The sequence below is a fragment of the Aethalodelphis obliquidens genome, unplaced genomic scaffold, assembly GCF_003676395.1.
Source record: "Aethalodelphis obliquidens isolate GAN/ISIS:26980383/991018 unplaced genomic scaffold, ASM367639v1 scaffold21, whole genome shotgun sequence".
Taxonomy (NCBI): domain Eukaryota; kingdom Metazoa; phylum Chordata; class Mammalia; order Artiodactyla; family Delphinidae; genus Aethalodelphis; species Aethalodelphis obliquidens.
The window spans coordinates 25,899,808-25,925,103 of record NW_020837965.1 but is presented as its reverse complement, the minus strand read 5'-3'; the positions used below and the strand labels follow the sequence as shown (position 1 = coordinate 25,925,103).

Here is a 25,296-nt window from a genome sequence, read left to right as displayed (position 1 = left end):
ACAAGCCACACTGCACGGCCAAAAAGAAAAAGAAAAATTAAAAAGCACATAACGAGATCAATACCAATGGCAGAGAGCGACAGAGAAGCTAGGAGTGCTGAGGGAGGGGAAGGTGGGGTGAGGACCTCGCCAGGAACATCTGAAGTTCTGGGGCTTCCTTTCAACTTCTGTTGAAGCCTCTAGGCTGGCAGAGTAGCAGTCTCACTCTGAGCAGAGGAACACTTTCTTGATCCCCTGAAAAAGGCTGCGCGACTCTGAGCTCGGATTTTAAAGAGCCAATAAATCTCTGGTAGCTACCAGAAGGAGGGTTATTCTCAGAGGAAGAAGTAGAGCTGGTTACACAGCCCTCCTCCAAAGTCCACCTCTAGAGTTCCTAACTGCCCCAGTTCCAGAAGATTTTACATTGTCTTTAATAGTGTTGTTAAGCACAATTATTCTATCCAAAGAAAATGTTACTTTTCTATGAATGGTAATGAGGGTAATGAGAGTTCACCAGTTCTGTGCCTTTGTATTTCATTCATTTATTTGTTCAAAAGATTTTTACTTTGTGCCAAGTATGTGCTGAACAATGTTCTAGACTCTGGGAATACAGCATAAACAAAAACCTGTGCCTTTATGGAGGTTAAGTTTTAGAACAGATGTTAAACAAATACGTACATTTATATTACGTTAGTAGGTACTATGAAAATAAGAAACAGTATACCAGGATAAGCGGGACTGGAGTGCAATGGAGGTTTTTTTTAAATAGGATGGGCAAAATATCTCCTCTGAATTATTCTTGCCCAAAATAATTTTAATCAGAAATTGATCAATTCTCTAAATTTAACCACCAGTTTATAGAAAACATAAAGGATAAAGGAACATGTTAAAAACAGTACAGGGGGTGGGTCTCTAAGACCAGAAAATTGAGAGCTTCTTCGCGCCCCGGCCCCGGCGGCTGCACCCGGTGGCTCGGCCGCCGTCAGCATGCCACAAAATGAATGTATCGAGTTACACCGTAAGCGGTATGGATATCGTTTGGATTACCATGAGAAAAAGAGAAAGAAGTAAGATCTAGAGGCTCATGAACGTTCAAAGAAGGCAAAAAAAATGACTGGTCGGAAAGCTAAGCTCTACCATAAACAGCCATGCTGAGAAAATACAAATGAAAAAGACTATTAAGATGCATGAAAAAAGAAACACCAAACAGAAGAACGATGAAAAGACTCCACAAGGAGCAGTACCTGCATATCTACTGGACAGAGAGGGACAGTCTCGAGCTAAAGTACTTTCCAATATGATCAAACAAAAACGAAAAGAGAAAGCGGGAAAATGGGAAGTCCCACTGCCCAAAGTTCGTGCCCAGGGAGAAACAGAAGTATTAAAAGTTATTCGAACAGGAAAGAGAAAGAAGAAAGCTTGGAAGAGGATGGTTACTGAAGTTTGCTTTGTTAGAGATGGCTTTACTCGAAAACCACCTAAATATGAAAGATTCATATTAGGCCAATGGGATTACGTTTTAAGAAGGCCCACGTAACACATCCTGAACTGAAAGCCACCTTCTGCCTGCCAATACTTGGTGTGAAGAAGAATCCCTCATCCCCACTATATACAGCTTTGGGTGTTATTACCAAAGAAAGGTACTGTCATTGAGGTGAACGTGAGCGAGTTGGGCCTAGTGACACAAGGAGGCAAGGTCATCTGGGGAAAATATGCCCAGGTTACCAACAATCCTGAAAATGACGGATGCATAAATGCAGTCTTACTGGTTTGACAGCAGATACATACAAATAACTCCTTATAATTATTGAAGACTACACATCAATCAGGAAACCATTACTCTGATATTTCTGAATACTACCAATCAGCCTTACATGTCTACAGTCATCAAGAAAACTATTGTTTTAAAAAAAAAAATTTTAATGGCCTAGTTTAAAAAAAAAAAAAACAGTACAGGGATGCAATCAGAAAATCCAGAATGAGGGAAACTCAACCAATCTAGTGGTTTTCTACAACTAAATTACAAGGGAAATCAAAAACAAAGACGGGAAAATCTACAAATTAAGATTTATATGTGTGCTTTTGGCCAAGATGGTAGCAGAGACCAGATTTACCCTCCTCCCTGAAAAATCCAGACAAACAAACAAAATATAAGAAACAATGGTCTTCCAGACAACGCACATCAGTGATCCTTGAAAGATGGGAAACAAGGGACTTCCCTGGTGGTCCAGTGGTTAAGAATCCACCTTCCAATGCAGGGGACGCGGGTTGGATCCCTGGTGGGAGAATTAAGATCCCACATGCTGCGGGGCAACTAAACCTGTGCACCACAAGGAGAGAGAAGCCTAGAAGCCCGCTTGGCGTAACTAGAGAGAAGCCCGCAATGAAGAGCCCACACAGTCCAAAAAAAAAGAAAAAAGGGAAACAAAGGAGGTCAGCCCTACTGCTGTCCCAGCTTCCTGTTTGAGAGAGCTTCCAGGCCATGGAGCCAGGACAGTGAAGTGAACCTTTATAAGCAGCCATGGGGATGACAAATAAGCATACTTTTTAAGTGTTCAATATCATTTGTCAGTAGGCAAATGTAAGTTAAAACCACAATATGGGGCTTCCCTGGTGGCGCAGTGGTTGAGAGTCCGCCTGCCGATGCAGGGGACTCGGGTTCGCGCCCCAGTCCGGGAAGATCCCACATGCCGCGGAACAGGTGGGCCCGTAAGCCATGGCCGCTGAGCCTGCGCGTCCGGAGCCTGTGCTCCGCAACGGGAGAGGCCACGGCAGTGAGAGGCCCGCATACCGCAAAAAAATATATATATATATAAAAAATAATATGATACCACTACACACATATTAGAATGTCTAAAATTGAAAAGACTGACCATGGCACGTGTTAGTAAGGTTGTGGAGCAACTGGAACTCTCATACACGGCTGGTAAGAAGGTAAAATTATAAAACCACTTTGGGAAAGTCTGCAGTTTCTTAAAAAAATTAAGTATACAACTACTACATGATTCCATTCCTGAGCATTTACCCACAAGGAAATATATGTTCACACACAGACCTGTACACAAATATTATTCACAGCAGCTTTATTTGTCATAGCCAAACAACGGAAATAACTCAAATGTCCATCAAGAGGTGAATGAATAAAAAAATTTCTGGTGTATCCATACAAGGTAATACTACTGAGCAATAAAAAAGAATAATCAAATGACACATGCAACAATGTGGATGAGTCTCAAATTAATTATGCTGAAAGAAGCCAGACAAGATAGTACATAATTTAAGATTCCATTTATATAAAACTCTAGAAAATGCAAACTAACCTACAGTGACAGAAAGCAAATCAGTGGCTGCTTGGGGGAGGAGAGGAAGGTAGGAGGAGTCACAAAGAGGCATGAGGAAATCTGGGGGTGGGGGGTGATGAGTATATTCAGTATCTTGATTGTGGTGATAATTTCACAGGTGTATACATATGTCAAAACTAATCAAACTGTGACTTCCCTGGTGGCGCAGTGGTTAAGAATCCGCCTGCCAATGCAGAGGACACAGGTTCGAGCCCTGATCCGGGAAGATCCCACATGCCACGGAGCAACTAAGCCCGTGCGCCACAACTACTGAGCCTGCACTCTAGAGCCCACAACTACTAAAGTCCGCGTGCCTAGGGCCCGTGTGCCGCAACGAGAAGCTACTGCAATGAGAAGCCCGCACACCACAATGAAGAGTAGCCCCCACTCACCGCAACTAGAGAAAGCCTGCACGCAGCAACGAAGACCCAATGCAGCCAAAAATAAATAAATTTTAAAAAAAACTAATCAAACTGTACACTTTAAATATGACGTTTATGGAATGTCAATTATACCTCAATAAAGCTACTTTTTAATATTTTATTTATCAATTTATTTTGGCTGTACCAGGTCTTAGTTGCAGCACTTGGGATCTTAGTTACAGAGTGCAGGCCCTTAGTTGTGGCATGTGGACTTCTCAGTTGTGGCATGCATGTGGAATCTAGTTCCCCGACCAGGGATTGAACCCGGGCCCCCTGCATTGGGAACTCGGAGTCTTAACCACTGGACCACGAGGGAAGTCCCAATAAATCTTTTTTAAAAAAATAAATTTATTTATTTATTTATTTTTGGCTGTGTTTGGTCTTCGTTGCTGCAAGCAGGGGCTACTCTTCGTTGCGGTGCGCAGGCTTCTCATCGCGGCGGCTTCTCTTGTTGTAGAGCACAGGCTCTAGGCACTCGCGCTTCAATAGCTGTGGCACATGGGCTTCAGTAGTTGTGGCTCATGGGCGCATGGGCTTGGTTGCTCCGTGGCATGTGGGATCTTCCCAGACCAGGACTCGAACCCATGTCCCCTGCACTGGCAGGAGGATTCCTAACCACTGCGCCACCAGGGAAGTCCCAATAAACCTATTTTTTTAATGCAACATGTGCATCATGTTTGAATGCTGATCTAAACAACTATTTAAAAAGAGACAACTAGAGATTTAATTATACTAAGGAACAAATATTAATTTTATTTAATTGTGCTACCTGTGGTTAGATTTTTTGTTGTTATTGTCGTTTTTTATATTTAAAGACTTAATTGTTTTAGAGCAGTTCTAAGTTTACAGCAAAATCAAGAGGAAATTACAGAGATTTCCCATATACTTTCTGCCCCTACACATGAATAGCTTCTCCCATTATCAACATCCCCACCAGAGTGGGACATTTGTTACCACTGACGAATCTATGTTGACACATCATAATCACACAAAGTCCATAGCACACTAGGGTTCACTTTTGGTGGTGTACACTCTATGAGTCTGGACAAACGTATAACGACTTGTATCCATTACTATGGTATCCTAGAGTATTTTCCCTGCCCTAAAAATCCTCTGTGTTCTGCCTAATCATTCCTCCTCCTCCTCTAACCTCTGGCAACCACTGATCTTTTTACTGTCTATGTAGTTTTGCTTTTTCCAGAATATCACATGTTGAAAGAACACAGTATGACGCTAGACTGTCTGTATTTTAGGGATAACATACTTACAGATGGATAGGTAGGTAGGTCAAGACAGGCCTCATTGAGAAGGTAACACTTAACCAAAGATTTGTAAGAAGGAAAGGAGATAAAAGTCATAAAAGTAATACAAGAACCAGACTAAGTAGGTCTTGTAAGGTCGTTGTGAAGTCTTTCACTTTTACCCTAAATGAAACACGGGCCACTGTGAGGTTCTTAGCAGTAGAGAAACATACTGACTTACATTTTAACATGTGGAAGCAGAAGACTTACTAGAAGGCAACCTCAGTAATTAAAGTTATAGATGATGATGGCTTATAGGAGGACAGCTGCAGTGGAGGCAAGTAAGAAGCAATCATATTCTCCAAGCTAGCAGAGATGGTCTGTAGGCAGGGATACGAAAATGATATAGGCAGTTCCCACCCTCAATGGGCAGTGGCGAAGACGTAGAAGCTAATACTTACCTAAAGATAGAGAAGTACTACGACAGAAGTAAGTAACAAGGTACAACAGGAAGACAGACGAGGTGGACGCAACTTAGAGGAGAGATGGGAGAAGAGTCCATGATAATTCTCCATAAATGTTGCCTGAATTATTATGTGCAGGTATCTCAACCTCGAAACTGCTACATCCCCTATTCAGGGGCTGGCACCACCGATCACCAAGTCACTTAAGCCAAAATCCCAGGAGCTGTCGACGCCTCCTTGTACCCCACATTAAATCTATCATTACAGTCTGTCTACTGTAACCGCTTTAGAGCTTTCCAACACAACCTCATTTCCCTCCTACCCCCACGGCATCCCCTCACCAGAACTTGACTCCATGAGGGCTGGTATGTCTAGTCTGTTCACAGTGCCTACAAAGGTGTCTGGCACATAGTACATGCTCATTTACAAGTTTCTAAATAAATAAGTGGTCTTCTCTACCTTCCGTTAATTCATTCCCACAAGCTCTCCTCATCACACCCAATGATCTTTCCAAACTGCAATCACATTCACAGCACTCTGTGGCTTAAAACTCTCCAGCCTTGCTCAATGAAGAGCAATGACTCCTAAGTGGGGCAGTGTAGCTTAAAAACACATGGTCAGTACGGCAGGTAGTATTTCACAAAAATATTACACTATTGCTTCCATAACACAAACATTAATGTGTTATTTTTAAGAGACATAAGTCTTAAACGGTTATTAAAGCTCGTTTAATTTTGCACAGCAATGGGAATCACTGACAAATGGTTATTAAAAATCACTTAGGGCTTCCCTGGTGGTGCAGTGGTTGAGAGTCCGCCTGCTGATGCAGGGGATACGGGTTCGCGCCCCGGTCCGGGAAGATCCCACATTTCGCGGAGTGGCTGGGCCCGTGAGCCATGGCCACTGAGTCTGCGCATCCGGAGCCCGTGCTCCACAACGGGAGAGGTCACAACAGTGAGAGGCCCGCATACAGCAAAAAAAAAAAAAAAAAAAAAAAATCACTTAATTTTGCAGAGCAAAGGGAACCATTGAAAAAACGAAACAAGAACCTACAGAATGGGAGAAAATATCTGCAAGTGATGCGACCAACAAGGGGTTAATATCCAAAATATACAAACATCTCATACAACTCAGTATCAAAGAAAACCAAACAACCCAAGCAAAAAATGGGCAGAAGACCTGAATAGACATTTTTCCAAAGAAGACATACAGATGGCCAACAGGCACACGAAAAGATGCTCAACATCACTAATTATTAAAGAAATGCAAATCAAAACCACAGTGAGGTAACTCCTCACACCAGTCAGAATGATCAACAAAAAGTCTACAAACAACAAATGCTGGAGAGGGTAGACAGAAAAGGGAACCCTGGTGCACTGTTGGTGGGAATGTAAATTGGTGCAGCCACTATGGAAAACAGTATGGAGGGTCCTTAAAAAACTAAAAATAGAACCACCACATGATTCAGCAATTCCACTCCAGGGTATATCTCCAAAAGCACAGAAAACACTAATTCAAAAAGATACATGAAAAAAATATATATATATGCATCCAGTGTTCCTAGAAGCACTATTTACAATAGTCAACACTTGGAAGCAACCCAACTGCCCATCAACAGACAATATGATTAAGAAGATGTCAAACTCTCTCTCTCTCTCTCACACTCACACACACACACACACACACACACACAGGAATATTACTCAGCCATAAACTATGAAATACTGCCATTTGCGGCAACCTGATGGACCTAGATAATATTATGCTTAGTGAAATAAATCAGACAGAGAAAGACACACTATAATATCACTTATGGAATCGAAAAAATAATACAAATGAATGTATATGAAAAACAGAGACAGACTCACAGATATAGAAAACAAACTCATGGTTACCAAAGGGGAGAGGGAAGGGGGGAGGCAAAAATTAGAGGTATGGAATTAACAGATACAAAATACTATATATAAAATAGATAAGCAACAAGGAGTTACTGAGAGCACAAAGCATTATAACCATTATCTTGTAACAACTCACAATGTAGTATAACGTGCAAAAATACTGAATCACTATGCTGTACACCTGAAACTAACACAATATTGTAAATCAACTATACTTTAATTAAAATATAATAGGGGTCTTCCCTGGGGGTGCAGTGGTTAAGAATCCGCTTGCCAATGCACAGGACACAGGTTCGAGCCCTGGTCCAGGAAGATCCCACATGCCACGGAGCAACTAAACCCGTGCGCCACAACTACTGAGCCTGAGGTCTAGAGCCCACAAGCCACAACTACTGAAGCCCATGTGCCTAGGGCCCGTGCTCCACAACAAGAGAAGCCACCGCAATGAGAAGCCCGCGCACTGCAATGAAGAATAGCCCCTGCTCGCCACAACTAGAGAAAGCCTGCGTGCAGCAACGAAGACCCAAAGCAGCCAATAAATAAATAAATAAATAAATAAAATAGGGAGTCCCCTGGTGGCCTAGCGGTTAGGACTCCGCACTTTCACTGCTGTGGCCCAGATTCAAACCCTGGTCAGGGAACTGAGATCCCACAAGCCACACGACGTGGCCAAAAAATAAATAAAAACATTTAAACAACATTTAAAATAAATTCCAAATGGAGGATGACTGCTAGTTGAGTAGAGGGTTTCTTTGGGGGTGATAAAAACGAAATTAGACAGTGGTAACGGTTGTACAACTCTGTGAATATACTAAAAACTGCCAAACTGTACACTTAAAAGAGAGTGAATTTTATGGTGCGTGAATTGTATCTTAGTAAAGCTATTATTTAAAAATAAAATAAGCTCCTTAGCTTGGCACACAAGGCCCTTGTGATCTGTCATGTGCCTACCTCTATAGTCTCACCTTCCACCACTTTCCTGATTGCTTCCCCAAGCCTCAATTATATCAAACTTCCTCAAAAATGTCACATCCTCTCTACCCACAGGATCTAAACATATGGATCCCTCAGCCTGGAGAGCTTCCCTTCATATGCCCTTCAAGACCTACCTAAGGATCACCTCGGGAAAGCCCTCCCATCCAATTTCAACCACCTCACCTCATCCCACCATGCCCCCAGGCTGTCAGAGCACAGGCATACTTTATCACACAGCACTCACGTACACCAGACGAGACATTTTATGACTACTGGATATAGTAAGTATTCAATAAATAAGTCTAATATACAACTTCATTTTCTGTAATGTGGAAAAGCAAATTTACTAAACTTTAGCCAAAAAAGTTTTTTTTGGCTAAAGCAAAGATGACAAAAATCTTACAATTATAGGGACTTCCCTGGTGGCCCACTGGTTAAGAATCCGCCTACCAATGCAGGGAACACAGGTTCGAGCCCTGGTCCAGGAAGATCCCACATGCTGCGGAGCAACTAAGCCCGTGAGCCACAACTACTGAGCCCACGTGCCACAACTACTGAAGCCTGCGCGCCTAGAGCCTGTGCTCCGCAACAAGAGAAGCCACCGCAATGAGAAGCCCGTGCACCGCAACAGAGAGTAGCCCCCATTCGCTGCAGCTAGAGAAAGCCTGCACGTGGCAACGAAGACCCAACGCAGCCAGAAATTAAAAAATACAATAAGTGAAAAAAAAAATCTTACAATTATTAAACCTGGTTGCCAGACATACAGGACTCATTAATATTTCTATTGTTTTCTACATGTTCAAATTATTCATAAGCAAAAAAGCAAACTCATTAATGTTTAGGAAAACTATGTAAGTGTAAAATCCTGTAACAGAGAGAAAAATTAGTGTTCTTAGACCACCATACGTAAAAGGAGTCCATCGTTTTCACACACGAGTTCCTAAAAGTATGTACAAAAGTGCAATGTGTAAAAAGCAAGACAATAGATGTGTCAGAGGGGAATTACGTTCCTGAAAAGCTAAAACTAAAAAACACCTAATTACATCTCATCTTACTTTTTCCAGAGCATAATTCCAATTTCATACATGTTCTTAAATTGGTTTTTTCCTTCACAATTAAACACAGTCCACCAATGAATGTGTCTAATTGAGGCAAAAGTTGCATGCTTATAGAATGCCTAATGATTATTAGCTTTGTCTTAACTGCATTAAAGTCTGCAGAACTTAAACTTCAAATCACTGGTATCAACACTTTCACTTTGCTACTGCTACTTGTTCTTAATAAGATAGAAAGTGTGGTTTCAAAACTTTTTTACAGCAATACAACTCTTACTTTAAAAATGATCTAGAAACTTAAAATGCAAAACTAAATAAAAGCTCAGCTACTCCAGCTTCTACCCCGCTTTAGCAGGGTGAGGGGCCTGCATGCCCACCCCCAACCTCTCTGCTCCACTAACAATACTGTACAAAAATGGCAATGCCATGGAAACTGACCCATTGCCAAGCAAGCAGAACACCAGCAAGGACTCAAAATGATAGTTCATCAGTTATATAAAACCCTAATTCAGTTTAGGAGGATCAATATATGGCATATGAAAGTGCCAGATGTTCAAAATCTAAAAGGCATCGAGCTGAAAATGACTAGGAAACAATAAAAATTCTGTAAGAAGTGCTTCAAAAGGAACACACACACACAAATACTTACTACATCTCAGCAAGATGGAAGCCTAAGACAGTCCAAGAATGAGATATTTCCTAAATTATACTTTTCAAAGAGAAAAGTATACTTTTCTCTGAAAAAGTATACTTTTCTCTGAAAAAGTATTAGTTCTTATTAGGACGAATACTTTTTAAATAATATATTTTATAAAGAATAGTGAACTCAAAAAAAAAATCCTGCTTTGGAAAATTCTGGCTAGAATCATCAGATTTCAATGAGTAGGCAGACTAAGCACTCTATCATGAACACTGAAATGAACAGTGGCTATATGAAAACATAAAATTTGATATTCTGGTTTCTAAAAGCATTATTATTATTCTATTTACAGAATGCTTCCATGAACATAAACCCCAAACTTAAAAGTTTAAAAGCCACAACAAGCCAAAGCAATTTGCAGAAGAAACAACAAAGCTGAGGGTTATCATGTTCCCTGATTTCAAACTACATTACAAAGCTACAGTAATCAAAAGAGTATGGTACTGGCCCCAAAACAGGGACACAGATAAATGGAACAGAAGAGAGAGCCCAGAAATAAGCCTACATTTATACAATCAATTAATCCACAACAAAGGAGACAAGAATATGCAATAGGGAAAAGACAGCCTCTTCAATAAATGGTGTTGGAAAAATCATGCAGCTACATGCAAAAGAATCAAACTGGACCACTTTCTCACACCACATACAAAAATAAACTCAAAAATGGATTAAAGACTTAAATGTAAGACCTGAAACCATACAACTCCTAGAAAAAAATACAGGCAGTACACTCTGGTTGCCAGAAGGGATGGGGTGGGAGGTGCGTGAAATAGGTAACAGGGATTAACAGGTACAAACCTCCAGTCATGGGGATGTAATATACAGCATAAGGAATATGGTCAATAATATTGTAATAACTTTGTATGGGGAAAGATGGTTACTAGACTTATCCTGGTGATCATTTCATAATGTGTGCAAATATCAAATCATTATGTAGTATACGTGAAACTAACATAACATTGTACATTAACTATATTTCAATTAAAAAAAAAAAAAGCCCTAACAGCTTCAAGAAGAAACGAAATAGATTAGGGGTAAATGATAACATGTAAATGTGTACTAATGTTTTCTTTAAAAAAGGAAATATAACCAATTCCTCTACTTTTCTTTTTTAAAAATCTAGACTTCTGCTTCCAGCCAAGGTGGGGTGACATGAACCAGATTTACCCTGTCATTATGAACGACTAAAAACGAACATACAAAGCAACAGTCTTCAAGACACTGGACACCAAGCAACAGAGTACAACGATCCCTGAGAGATAGGAAACGAACGAAGTAAATCCTACAACTGTCCCGGTTTATTGCCTGGAGAGAGTTTCCAACTGGCAGCACAGGGAGAGAGAACCCAGGAAAAGTCAGGCAATCTCCCCAAGTTTAGGAGGCAAACTTAGGCCAAGGAAGCCAGGGCAGCTAGAGTTTGTAGGGCAGGACACCAGAAAAGAGAGAGCTGCACAGAAAGAGAACTCCAGAGATCTCCTCTTTGTGTATTCAGCATAGTACTGATCAGCACATGCCTCTGAAGAAAATACTTGAGCTATCTGAATAAAGAACTACTCAAAAGAATAAAAAGAATAATCCATGAGGCTCACACAGGGCCAAGAAGAGTGCCTATTCCCAACAGCCAGAGTGGAAAACCTCAGAATTAAAGGACTATTGGGTAGAGTAAGTACTCAGAAGGGTTTTGGCTCAGTAGTGGGAAATAATTAGCCCTAGACTAAATGCTGCTCTGATCCCACCTAACAAAGCTTAAAAGCAAGATCTGAAATGAACAAACCATGTCTAAGGAACTTAACCATGTTCCAGAACAAAGTGCAAGAATATTTATAGGAATATAGATACCCAGCATCCAAAGTAAAATTCATAATGTCTGGCATCCAAACAAAAATTACCAAACAAGCAAAGAAACAGGAAAAGACAACCCATAATGAGGAAGAAAATCAATCAGTTGACACCAACTCAGAAATGAGGTGGATGGGAGAATTAGTAGACCAGGGCATTAAAACAATTACAACTGTACTGCAAAGTGTTTGAGAAGTTTGAGGCAAGGCTAGGTATGCTCAGGAGACATGAGATACATTTAAAAAGCCCAAATCACACCTGAAACTATCACAACACTGTTAGTCAATTATACTTCAATAAAAAAATGAAAAATTTTTTAAAAGACCCAAATCAAACTTCTAGATATGAAACCTGGAAGATGAAAAAAATACATGTATTAACAGCACATTAGACGCTACAAAAGAAAGACTGGCAAACTTAAAGATATAGCAATAGAAAGCATTCAAAATGAAAGAGAGGGGCTTCCCTGGCAGTGCAGTGGTTAAGAATCTGCCTGCCAGCGGGCAACATGGGTTTGAGCCCTGGCCCGGGAAGATCCCACATGCTGCGGAGTAACTAAGCCCACGCGCCACAACTACTGAAGCCCGCACACCTAGAGCCTGTGCTCCGCAACAAGAGAAGCCACCACAATGAGAAGCCTGCACACTGCAGTGAAGAGTAGCCCCAGCTCGCTGCAACTAGAGAAAAGCCCGTGCGCAGCAACAAAGACCCTACGCAACCAAAAATAAATAAAATAAACAAATTTATTTTACAAAAAGAAAGAAAAAGACTGAACAGAGCATCAGTAAGCAGTGGGACTTCAAACAGCCTAATATATGCACACCTGTGTATGTGTAAATATGTATAGTTTATGTCAATTAAACCTCAATAAAGCTGTTTTAAAAACCTAACCTTTTCAGGGCTTCCCTGGTGGCAAAGTAGCTAAGAATCCACCTGCCAATGCAGGCGACACAGGTTCGAGCCCTGGTCCGGAAGGATCCCACATGCCGCAGAGCAACTAAGCCCATGCTCCACAACTGCTGAGCCTGCGCTATAGAGCCCAAGAGCCACAACTACTGAGCCCTCGTGCCACAACTACTGAAGCCCACGCGCCGCAACTACTGAGCCTACATGCCGCAACTACTGAAGCCTGTGTGCCTAGAGCCCTTGCTCCGCAACAAGAGAAGCCACCACAATGAGAAGCCCGCGTACCGCAATGAAGAGTAGCCCCCGCTCACCACGACTAAAGAAAGCCCGTGCAGCAAGAAGACCCAACGCAGCCATAAATAAATAAATGAAAATAAAGATCCCTTTAAAAAAAAAAAAAAAAAAGGCTGAGCCTTCATATTGTTGATTTTTTAAGTCCTACATTTATCTTCAGTATAGCCTTATATCTTAATCATCCTTTTGGTTTAATTAGGTACTAAATAACCACCTCAAAAAACAAACCTCTCCAAGCTTTCAATTTCTACTTGCTTTCTCAAGAAGCCTGTTTTGAATACCTTAATAGCAATATTTTAACAAATACTCCACTAGAGGAATTCAGTACACAGCCATCATAATATTTATCGGCTGTTCCAATATCACATTTCATCATGCACCTTGATTAAAGGGGCAAAACTACTGAACTAATTATAAAAAACAAAGCTTTCATCAGAACCTCTAGATCAGTGCTGTCCAACAGCACTTTCTGGGATAATGGAAATGTCCTACTCGGCGCCGTCCAATACAGCAGCCAATAGCTACATACTTGAAATGTAGCTAGTGTGACAACTGAATTTTTAATTTTATTTGATTTTAATAAATTTAAATTTAAATAATTATAGATCGGGGCTTCCCTGGTGGCGCAGTGGTTGCGAGTCCGCCTGCTGATGCAGGGGACGCGGGTTCGTGCCCCGGTCTGGGAAGATCCCACATGCCGCGGAGCGGCTGGGCCCGTGAGCCATGGCCGCTGAGCCTGCGCGTCAGGAGCCTGTGCTCCGCAACGGGAGAGGCCACAATACTGAGAGGCCCGCGTACCGCAAAAAAAAAAAAAAAATTATAGATCACTAGTGGCTATATTACTGGACAGCACAGCTCAAGACAATTTAAAAGAAAATCTAGATTGAAATTCTTAAGAAAGATTAGCATTTTCAAAATAATTTTTTTAACATTTACAGCTTATATATATTAATTTTTAAATTAATAAACATTATAAAATCATAAACACAGAAAAACTCCTATTTTTAAGGCTTGGCTCAAAGGACCACTTCACCTAAAACTTCTTCCTGGTTTCTTCAATGCCCCTCCTCCACCCCAGGGTCAGGTGACCCCGCCTCACCATGCCTCACAGCACCCTCTGTGTGCTCTCATCAGTGATGGGGGGGGCGGGGGGTGGGAAAGGGGAAGTAGACGCTTAAGGGAGATGAGGTTTTCTCTTGGGATGATGAAAACACTTTGGAACTAGATGGTGTGGGTGGTGGGTGCACACAATGTAAATGTACTAAATGCCACTGAATTCTTCACGTTAAAATGGTTAATTTTATGTCATATGAATTCACCTTGATAAAAATAAATTTTTAAGAATGCATCTAAGATGTGTATCTCTAATTCATACAAATTCATTACTAAAAAGGCACAGAAAACAGGGAAAACCAGCTTTTAAATGCAACTTTAAAGCTCATTTTTTCCCTTGGGTTTCCATTTTTTAACTAAACTTGGTGCTTCATTATCAACTGTCCATTACAAAATGCCTATTCAAGGTAAGTCAGTCAGTGCACACAAATGTTATTAAATGCAGAACCACATTCAGCTACATCAAATGAGAAGAGAAACCTTTAGATATTTAAACCGAATTGGTGGCTCAAAAAACTAAGAAAGCAGAAGCACATGACACCACCAAGACTTTATGGAACCGAGTAAGACCAGACTAGCCAAGTACTTACCCTACTCTTCTTACCATCCTGATCGCCCTATATCCACACTAAGTCTGAAAGCAGAACTAGCCCAAGCCCAGAAGCTTCTATGTCAGTAAAGCAGGATCTGCAATCTTCAGTAAGATTATGTATGTGTGTAAAACAGCACAGTTTAAGTGAACAGAATGTTTAACCAACGCCCAAAATTTTAATTAACCTTTTCAGGCATAAATAGGGCCATCAGGTAGTATTTCTTAGTCACTAGATGAAACTGCTGAAAAGGATAACCATGGCCAAAACTGAGGAGCCCTCGGTCAATGAACAAGGCAAACCCTGGGGCTCTGGGCGGACAAAAGCTAGTCCTTAGTTAACTTACACTACGATCAAATCAAACATGGCAAACTTCACAAACAGAATAAAGCGTACAATTTTCTTTAAGTATACTCTGGTCTTTGAAAAATAGAATACAATTCACCAATATATACTTTGGGGATTTGGGGGGAGGCAGGGCAGGGTTAGTTTGGTTTTTGTTTTTTTGATGGGGGAGGAAGGATGGGAATAATATGCAAGGGAGGAAAATTAGTTGTTGAACAACACTAACCAGATAGCTGTATGGGTGAAACTAAGGGGTTTTTTTAAAATGCTCTCTTAGATATTTTAATTTGTGTATCTTTTCACACTTTATTAAGACCTGGTTCTTAAATTCATTCCACAGCTCAAGTTCAGTGCGAATCTGCAGAAAAACATATGGGGGGGATAGATATTTAAAAGTTATACTCAACTGTTAAACTAAAGGGTAACCAAAATAACAGGGTCCATTGTAACCTTATGTCATCCAATCGCAAGAAATCGCTCCCCTCAAAAAAAACAATTGTATTTTACACTCTGAAAATGACTATTTTGACATACATGGAGTAAAGCAATTCATTCCAATTTGCCCCAGTCAACCAAGCCAGATACCTCCCATTTCATTTGTGTTTTCACTTCCAGAAAGAGGGGGAATGTAATTGGACATGAAGCAGGCTCTGGCAACCCTAAACATAAAACTCCACAATACCTGGGACCACATGGAAATGACTAAGCAATTGATCCAATAAAGTATTGCTCCTAAGTGTTTTTTCTTAAAGAGGATCTCTGGCTGGCTCTCCCTGAAATACACTAGATAGAAATCTGACAGCAACTTACACTTAATGCGATCTTGGTGTTTTTCCTTTCTTAGTGACATATAAAATAATGGTGCTTCCGACAACAGCTGGCATCTTAGAATGGGTTACCTTGGGCAAGTTACTAGGTTGAACCATAACAATCAGCCTCTCCATGCCTCTGTTTCCTCAGATGGAAAATGGTAATAACAACTTTACCTGATATGACTGTTTTGATCGTTGTGTTAAATCATTAATAGGTATAAAGTGTTCAAACCAGTCTGGCACACAGCCAGCACTACACTAACCTGGCACTGACAAATCATTCCTTCAAGGGTCTTCTATTAGCTGCACCTCCCCATGCACACACTCGCCCACTCGCTTATCATCAGTGACAAACCCATAAGACAGCTGAATTTGGTTTTAGTCCACAGCACGTTAACCTGTTATAGGAAACTAACTGACCATCGTGGAAACTAAAGCTGTAACTTTAACCTCTAACTGGTATGCTGTTATAACTAGATGCTGGACAGAAATTAAATCAGAGCTTTTCAAGTCATCTGGTACTGAAATTTAGGTCAATCGGTTAATAATTAGTACACCAAATGAACTGAATAAAGTTGAAACATAACAAAAAAAGATGTGTCAATTCTCAGTGACATTCATCTTAAACCAGGAGTCCTAGTGACAATTATTATAGGAGCTATGTACCAAGTCCAGTCTCTGAGCAGAAACATATCCAACCAGGGATATATTTTTATTCCTTCCTGAAAAGAAACTCAATCAACCCCCATACTAGAGAGAAAACAAAAAACTCTACATATGTAACCCTAATAAAGGATCAGTATCCAAATATATAAAGAACTCCCACAAATCAGTAAGAAAAAGAACACCCTACAGAAAAAGAGCAGAAGGTATATTCACAGAAGGAAACCAAGTAGCCAAAAAAACATATAATAAAAGCACACTTAACCTCACCAGTAATTTAGAAAAATGCCAACATAAACCACAAAAAGACAGTACTGCAAAAAGTTAATAAACCTAACACCTTAGTGAAAATTGGGTGAAGGAAAGGAATTTTCTGTGCCTGTTAGTGGCAATGTACTTGTTTGGAAAACACCAAAGCAAATGAATATGCACAAATAATTCCATTTACAAAAAGACTTTGACAATAACAAAACATATTGCTTTTCACACATAAGTACGTACTGAAGTACAAAAACACACATGGGCATTCTGCCGGCCTTGAGAGTGTGCCACTCAGATCTCCCTTCAAGAGAGAAAGAGCTGAGAGAAGTGTAATTAGCTGACAGCCCCAGCTGCCCAGCACCTTTGGGGTCCACTGCAGCATTCATAGCAACGCCAGGCCAACGACTGAACACAGCCGGCATTCTAGGGCAGGCCCTTTCCTGCCTAATGCACTCTAACAATCTGTGCTCTGGCTGCACTGCAATCTGAGGCTCCCGGGTCCAATAATCAATCATCCTTCTTTCTGTTTTCCTTCACAGGTGTCACACCTGCACCCATTCTGAAGGCTTTGCCACCTAACCTTCTTCCTCTCCTCTCTATCTTCACAGGCATTTACCCCTGTGACACTCTTTCACGGCTAATTCTATCTTGGCATCTGCTTCATAGAGGATGCAAACTACCACAGGGATAACAAAAATCAACTTCCAATTAGTGAAGGCAGGAGTGGAAGAATTAGCCTCTACCTGCACCTGACGCAAATATGCCCTAATATCAACAGTGTTTAATCACAGTGGTGGGCATGTAACTGTAGATATTCTTTTTTATTTGAATGGGTTTTTTAAATAACTCTATCTTTACAATGCTATCCTACCTTATGATAATTTGCAAAGACATTCCAACATCTAACCACTATCTAATCACTTCAATTTTAGGAATTTAACTCTTACTCCTGGTTCTAAAATCATGCACCCGTATTACCGTTCCCAATTATTGTATGCAGTAACAATGCTCTAAAACATTAAGAGTTTTAAGTTTGGCTTCATTGGCCTCAAGTCTACCTGGAGATACGTTTAATGACTGAAAGACAAATACAAGTCACTTTGTCTCCGCAGGCCTTACTTTCCTCATCTAGAACACAGGAAGGCTGGACTGGGCAGACACTACAATTTTCTCTCTCATTACTCCAAGGAAGGGAAAATCCAGAAATTTCAAAGAATTATGTCTACTGTGCGATTTTTACTAAGATCATCATCTTTAAAGAATTTGACTAATTTGAAAAAAAATAGTTTTAGGGTTTACTGTCAACATTTCATTTAAATGACATTTTAATGTTATTTTAAAATATGTCTCAAACATTTTAGCAAAACACCTTTTGTCACCTTAAACCATTCTATTTTTTAAATACTTTTTTTAGAATCAACAACAGAAAACATAAAGCTCAACCAGAAGACAGATATATGTACTAGAAGAATTTCCATAACACAAAACAGAAGGAATTGTTAAATTACAATTATTACCCCTTATCATTTCTAGGGTCACAAATATTTTCCATAATTGCTATTTAAAGCTGTACGAATTAACTCACTCCAAATCACTGAATCAGCATTCAATCCCCAATTCCTACCTTATTCAAACTTTTACTGTGCTGCTACAGAGACTCCCTCCACAAAAGGGATTTCCAGTTCTGTTTTAAATATAAAAACCAATACAAGCCTTATTTCTTACTTTTACATTATGCATGGAACCTCTAAAGAAAGGCTCAGAAGAAAGTGAGAGCTAAATTACAAATTAATTACAACAATCTATATAGCAGAGTAAAATATAAAAAGTAAAATAGACTGGGGGAGAATACAGTAACTTGGATAGACTCTAATGTTTCATCTCCAAAGACTAAGAAGTTAGTTGCAACTAAATTGCCCCATAGAACTTTATAACACCAAGGAAAATAGCTTTTTAAGAGTAAGCCTAAATTTCTTCAGTACCAAGGACTTTCAACACTGCTTTTAAAACAGCTCTGCTCTGATCAGCCTCAACCAGCTAACCTTTGAATCACACTCATCACCCACAGAAGGGAACATTGTGGCAGAAGAACCTCACCTCGAAAACATTAACTCTCAAAGACAAGAACTTGAAAGTTTAGAGCAAAAACTCCCTAACTCAGAACACAGTTAATGTGTACTTCACTTTGGCCCAGGGATGGATTCAAGGTCTCTTTTGTACTATCCAGAAACTTGATCTGAACAGGTTTACCTATCCTCTCTGGATCTCAGTGTACTTTTCTGCTATATAAAAGTATTGGACTAGTTCTCCCTCTTCCAGGAAAGAATATTTACCTAAATTGCAGCAGGTAACTTAAAAGTAATCTTCTTCAACTATCACAGTGCATGATTCACGTTCAAATTTACAGCTTCATTATAATTCAGTCTTACCTCTGCAGTAAAGCAGGCAATGCGGGGACCACTGCTTGGCAACTGAAGTCCCACAAACGATAATTAGAATAAGATAGCAGACAATGTTTACTTAACACTCACTGTGCCAAGCACTGCGCTGGACATTTTACATGTATTAGCTCAGTTAATTTCTTCTCTTGAGGAAGAAGTTCCACTACCTCTACTTCACAGATGAAAGCAAAAATAAAGTAACTTGCCCAGGGGCAACACACAGTTGTCAAGAGGCACTGCCAAGATCTGAACTTGGGTTTGACGATTCTCATAGCCCAAGCTCTCACAGTCTACTCTATACTGCTTCTGAAAGAAGCCGGAAATTAAAAAGATGACTATAACTGACACAATCACAGGCCACAAGTGAGGGAAAGATCCCTGATTCATAATGGAGGGAACTGAGGCTCCAGAGATAAAATGACCAGCTCGACCTTAAACCACCTTCTTAACCACAGAGACAGGGCATTCAGCCTCCCGACAACCAGTTTTAAGTGTCTCCTACTTCACTACATCATGAAGGTGATCACTCACAGGGTTTATCATTACCCTGACCTCTCATTTGGGTAAACACTACCTCAAAGTACATCTACATCACAAAGCATTCACTGTAACTTATGAATTTTGGGGTATCTTTAAAATTGATTTTTACAATGAAACTAAAGTATAGCAAATAATGTGTTCAAAGAGGTACCTAGAACCACCAGTAAGAAGAAATGAAAAGCAGGTCAAGACACCCTGTTCAGAAAAATTATTCCACGTTAAAGCATAACACATTTTATTAATACAAGTCAACTCTGAAGTGACAGTTGAGCCAATGACAACCACAAATTTTCTAACCTGATTAAATATACTGGATTCAATGCTCCAAATACAGGGTGCATGTTTAAAGGGCTATTACCTCAAAAATATTTACCATTAACATTTCCTCTTCTGTAAGAGTCTTAGTTTTACTATTAGTGAACTGTGATACTGAAAACCAGCACAGACAGAAGTTGACAGTAATAACACATGCTGGGACTTCCCTGGAGGCACAGTGGTTAAGAATCCGCCTGCCAATGCAGGGGACGCAGGTTCAAGCCCTGGTCCAGGAAGATCTCACATGCCACGGGGCAACTAAGCCTGTGTGCCACAACTACTGAGCCTGCATGCTGCAACTACTGAAGCCCGTGCGCTTAGATGTAGCCTGTGCTCCGCAACGAGAAGCCACCACAATGAGTAGCCCCCACTCACCACAACTAAAGAAAGTCTGCATGCAGCAACGAAGACCCAACACAGCCAAAAATAAATAAATTTTTTAAAAAATAAAAAATAAAAATAAATAAAAGAAACCAAAGACGACTCAGCATACACTACGGCACTGAGTATGGAAAGACGGTCTGGACCCCACATGAGAACAAAGACTAAGGTAAAGATATGGAACTGCATTCTGGTCTTGTTTTTAAATCTAACTGATAAAACTTGTTCCATCATTATAAACACAGATGTTATTTTAACTACCAAGTTCTGATCCAGTGATCCAGTTTAGGTCTTCGTTAGATAATAAGAACTGAATCAGCATTTTAGGATGGCAGTGCTCTATCCACTTCACTCACTACTTGTGAGGGATGACAAATCTTCTTTGGGCTATACAGGGAGTATCAGGTGGATCTAGTTTCAACCATTCGCTTTTAAAGCTAAATAGGGTCAAGTTGGGATACTGTGGGTAAATAAAATCTGACCTTAAAAAAAATTAAAATCAACTTCTTCCACTCATACATCTTTACAGAGATAGTTTTTTAAAAAATCAGTTTCCTGGGCTTCCCTGGTGGCACAGTGGTTGAGAGTCCACCTGCCGATGCAGGGGACACGGGTTCGTGTCCCGGTTTGGGAAGATCCCACATGCCGTGGAGCGGCTGCGCCCGTGAGCCATGGCCGCTGAGCCTGCGCGTCCGGAGCCTGTGCTCCGCAGCGGGAGAGGCCACAACAGTGAGAGGCCTGCGTACCGCAAAAAAAAAAAAAAAAAAAAATCAGTTTCCTGATGAGTTTCACACTTACCGGTCTGTTCAAATTTGTAAAAATAAATAAATAAATAAACAAACAAATATTCAAAACTCAGGCAGGGAAAAAAAAAACTAACAATCACAATCTCAATTCCATATTATTCCTAACTTGTACTCATGGAAGGAAAGTGTCTTAAGTCTAAAGACTGAAAAAAAAATTTTTTGCCATGAAACAAAATCGTTGTATCATTTCTATTCCAAAATGGAAGTCTCCCCATCCCTTAGATTTTTTTTTTAAATCAATTAATTAATTAATTATATTTTTGGCTGCGTTGGGTCTTCGTTGCAGTGCACCGGCTTCTCATTGCAGTGGCTTCTCTTGTTGCAGAGCACGGGCTCTAGGCGCGAGGGCTTCAGTAGTTGTGGCTCACAGGCTCTAGAGCACAGGCTCAGTAGTTGCGGTGCACGGGCTTAGCTGCTCCACAGCATGTGGGATCTTCCCGGACTAGGGCTTGAACCCATGTCCCCTGCATTGGCAGGCGGATTCTTAACCACTGCGCCACCAGGGAAGCCCCGTCCCTTAGGTTTTTTTTTTTTTTTTCCTTAGATTTTAAGTTAAATGAGAACACACCTAAAAAAATAAATCAGTAGGAAACAGTAAAGTCCTACAATTTCCAGCCATACCTAGGAATTCATCCCACTGCTCAGATTGGCAAAACAGGGTTTCAAATTATTTCATATCAGTTGGATTCCTTTCCAGATTAAAACAAACACAAAATACGAAATGTTAATGCCAAGACCCAATCAACTGGCAGCAAGACCATGCAGCAAAACATTTACAGTGTTTTACTTTTTAGAATGGCTGGTCTCTAGCAAATTTATGCTTGCATCTATTCCATCGAAACTGCAAGGACAGCTCAAAATACGATCCTATTACATGTGCTGTTTCAAAGAGAACAACTCCAAAGAAATCAGGCTCATTCCTAACAATGCTGAGCTAGACATCAATATTTAGAAGAATGTCAGAATTCTAATTCTTGCTGTTGCCATCAAATATGCCCTTTTCTTTAGTCACATCCAACATATTTGAATAAAGCTTTCAAAACAAACATAAACAAAATATACCAAAAAACTGACCAACTTACTAAAACTAAAATATACAAGTTGATTTTTTTAAATATGTGGGGGAAACTTGGTGACAAGCTTTGCTTTATGTTCTGTGTATTAAAACAAAGATGGACTTGACCTACAAAATGAAGATAGGGTCAACTGTAACCAAAAAACAGTATGCTTCCCCTGGTGGCCAACCATGGAATGGAGAAGGCATGCACAGAAGAGAAAAAGCCTTGTCTCGGAGTTCCATCCTGTCACTCTTATAAATGAGAAGTGACTACCAAAAAAGGAAGACGCGGGGGAAGGGGAAACTATCAAAAAGACTAACATAAGTTAAAAGGAATACAAACCTGGGCGGTAGACTACATATACTTTAAGAGATTTAAATCATCAACAGGCTAAAATGTAGAAGGCAAATACGGGAAAGGTCATTTATTTCCAGAATGCCCAAGAGCTCACTCAGGGATCCCTATGTATTTTCACTTCCAACACCCAGAGTTTCATACCTAAATAACAGCTTAAGAGCAATCGCCTTTTTCAAGGGCTAGATCCTTGCAATTTTCTGCAGTCTTGTTTCCAAGGAAAAGCATTTATGCATTTATCTTCTCAAACTCGTGGTATAACCTACATAGAGAACCTTCAGTTCTAAAGCCCTCCAACCAGGAGGACTGTTAACTCCAGTTCCACAAGGTTCTCTTTTGAGTTTTATTTCTGAAAGAAAACCCACGTCCTTTCAAACATTTTCCATGCCAACAATCTTTTAAAGATAATCTTATACGGAGACAGGCTAGAATCTCACTGACGAATTCCTTTGTCTGATTGGATTTTTCTGGTACTTTAAATCTGCTTCCACACAGAAGAGCAGCAAGAGTAGCAAATGTTCCAAGCTAGGGGGTAGGGATTTCTTGGAGGCGGACATCATTTGTTAGGCTAAAGCTTCTGAAGGTTCTAATCTTTCACAACCCGTTCCTTAAAAAAAAAAAAAAAAAAAAAAAAAAGCGGGGGCGGGGGAGGAATACACACACATTTACAAATAGGTCCTAAAATCAAACTGCCACCAGCCAGTCTCTCTTCCCCGGGCAGGCGCCCTCTGGGAAGCACACTTCTTTTATTAACTGGTTTTGGGAGATCTCAAGACGGGAGGGGAGTCGGGGCCAGACAGGAGTCCAGGGGCGGGCAGGACGAGGAAAGGGCATGCGGGGCAACCCTCTGCAGGGGAGAAACGGGTCCGAGGACGTCCCAAGCCCAGGCGCTCGCAGGACACTAACTCTCCGGCGCGGCCGCCCCTGCCCGGCCCCGGCGCGGCTCGTGCCGACCCGGGGACGCCGGAGCCCCCGGGCCAGGTGGCCAGGTGTGGCTGCGCGCCGCCGCCTCCAATCCGACCCGCCGCGGCGACCGGGGCCTCCCCAGGGGCAGGCACGCCAGCAGGACACCCTTGCGCGGGTGTCTCCCCGCGGACAGCAGGACCCACACAGGCAAAAAGAAAGTTGTCCGAGGCCGTCCGCCCCCTCGGGTCGCCGGCAGGCCGGGCTGGGGCGCTACTCACCGGGGTCGAAGTCGGGCACCACCGCCTGGTACTGGGGTCCGACCCGCATGCCGCCGCCACCTGCGGGGAAGCAGAGAGGAGGTCAGCGGGCGGGCGGGCGAGCGGGCGAGCGGGGGCGGCGCGGGCGGCTGCCACTTACCGTGTTCCTCGTCGCTGGACGAGCCCGAGCTGCCTTCCTCCCAGGAGTTGCTGCTGCTGTTGCCATTGGGCGCCGCCGCCGCCAAACTTTTATTCTGCCCATTATTGGGGGCGGCGGCGGCCGAGGCGGAGGCGCCGGTGGCCGAGGAGGCGGCGGCGGCCGAGGAGGCGGCGGCGGAGGCGGAGGCGGCCGAGGCGGCGGCGGCCGAGGCGGCCGCGTTGGCCGCGTTGTTCCTCCCTCTCCGCTTCCCTGAGACCTCGGGGCCCTTCTCCACCATGGCCGGCATCGGCGGGGGCCCGGACCGGGCGAAAGTGGCGGGGACCCGCGGCTCCTGAGGAGGGGGCGCCGGGCCGGGGGAGGGAGTGAGAGCGGGCGCGGAGGCGGGCGGGCGCGGCCGGAGCTCGCGGGCGCGAGTTGGGGCTGGGGCGGCCCTAGCGGGCGGAGAGCGGAGCCGCTTCAAGCCCCCAGCGCCGAGCCGAGCGCAACTTTCGCTCTCATCGCCGCCCGCACTTCACTGGCACTAACTACTCCAGGAGCAGCGAGCGGGAGGGGAGGGGGGCGGGGCCTGGGCGAGCGGGGGAAGCCGCGCGCAGCCCAACCCGGCGCGGGGTGGCTCCGCCCCCGGCGTGCTCCCATTGGCTCTTGTGGGATTTGGACGGCGAGCGGCAGCCAGATTGGCTCCGCGTACCAGTCTGTCCAAGGGGCCGGGGCGGGAGAGCGGGGAGGGGGAGGCTCCGGGCTTCCGTTGGTCAGGTTCGGTTGACGCGTATCGTCCGCTGTACGTGGTTTGAGGTTTGCAATCTCTCTACGCCCCATGATCCATCTCTCTAGGCAATAGCGAGGAGTTAGCTGTCCTCCCCGCCCCCTCCTTCTGCCGGTCCCCCCCTTCACCTGAGCGCGCCCCCCGCGGCCTCTGCCCCCACGTTCCCCGAAGGGCTCCACTGAGGATCCCATCGGTTTCAAAAAGTAAAATATACGCGACACGAGAACAGAAATTGAATGCAAGGTTGGGACTACTTTCCCCCTCGCGCGGAGGATTACATCTCACAGTTTGAATGGGTTCTATACAAAGAGGGGAAACTAATTGGAAGAAACTAATTGCGCCCCCACCTTTCCCAAGGGATTTGGGGGTTACTCAGCGCCGGGGGAAGCCTGGTGCAGGGGACAGGCTTCCCAGGTG

General features: G+C 42.4%; 1 protein-coding gene and 1 pseudogene across 2 annotated transcripts in view; one reads left to right on the top strand and one right to left on the bottom strand.

Annotated features, from left to right (window-relative positions):
- RCOR1 (REST corepressor 1) overlaps positions 1-24,627 on the bottom strand; it is a 119,578-nt gene extending 94,951 nt beyond the window's left edge. The window contains exons 1-2 of one of the 2 annotated variants that reach the window (XM_027120631.1): positions 24,117-24,627; positions 23,978-24,037 (exon numbers count right to left, since the gene is read on the bottom strand). In XM_027120631.1, coding sequence (XP_026976432.1) covers positions 23,978-24,037; positions 24,117-24,402 — 346 coding nt within the window. In that variant the 5' untranslated portion in view covers positions 24,403-24,627. The remainder of the gene's footprint in view (positions 1-23,977; positions 24,038-24,116) is intronic. The other variant, XM_027120632.1, reaches the window with a different exon arrangement.
- On the top strand, positions 947-1,884 carry LOC113627683 (ribosome biogenesis protein NSA2 homolog pseudogene; annotated as a pseudogene).
- Positions 24,628-25,296: the final 669 nt, after the last annotated feature.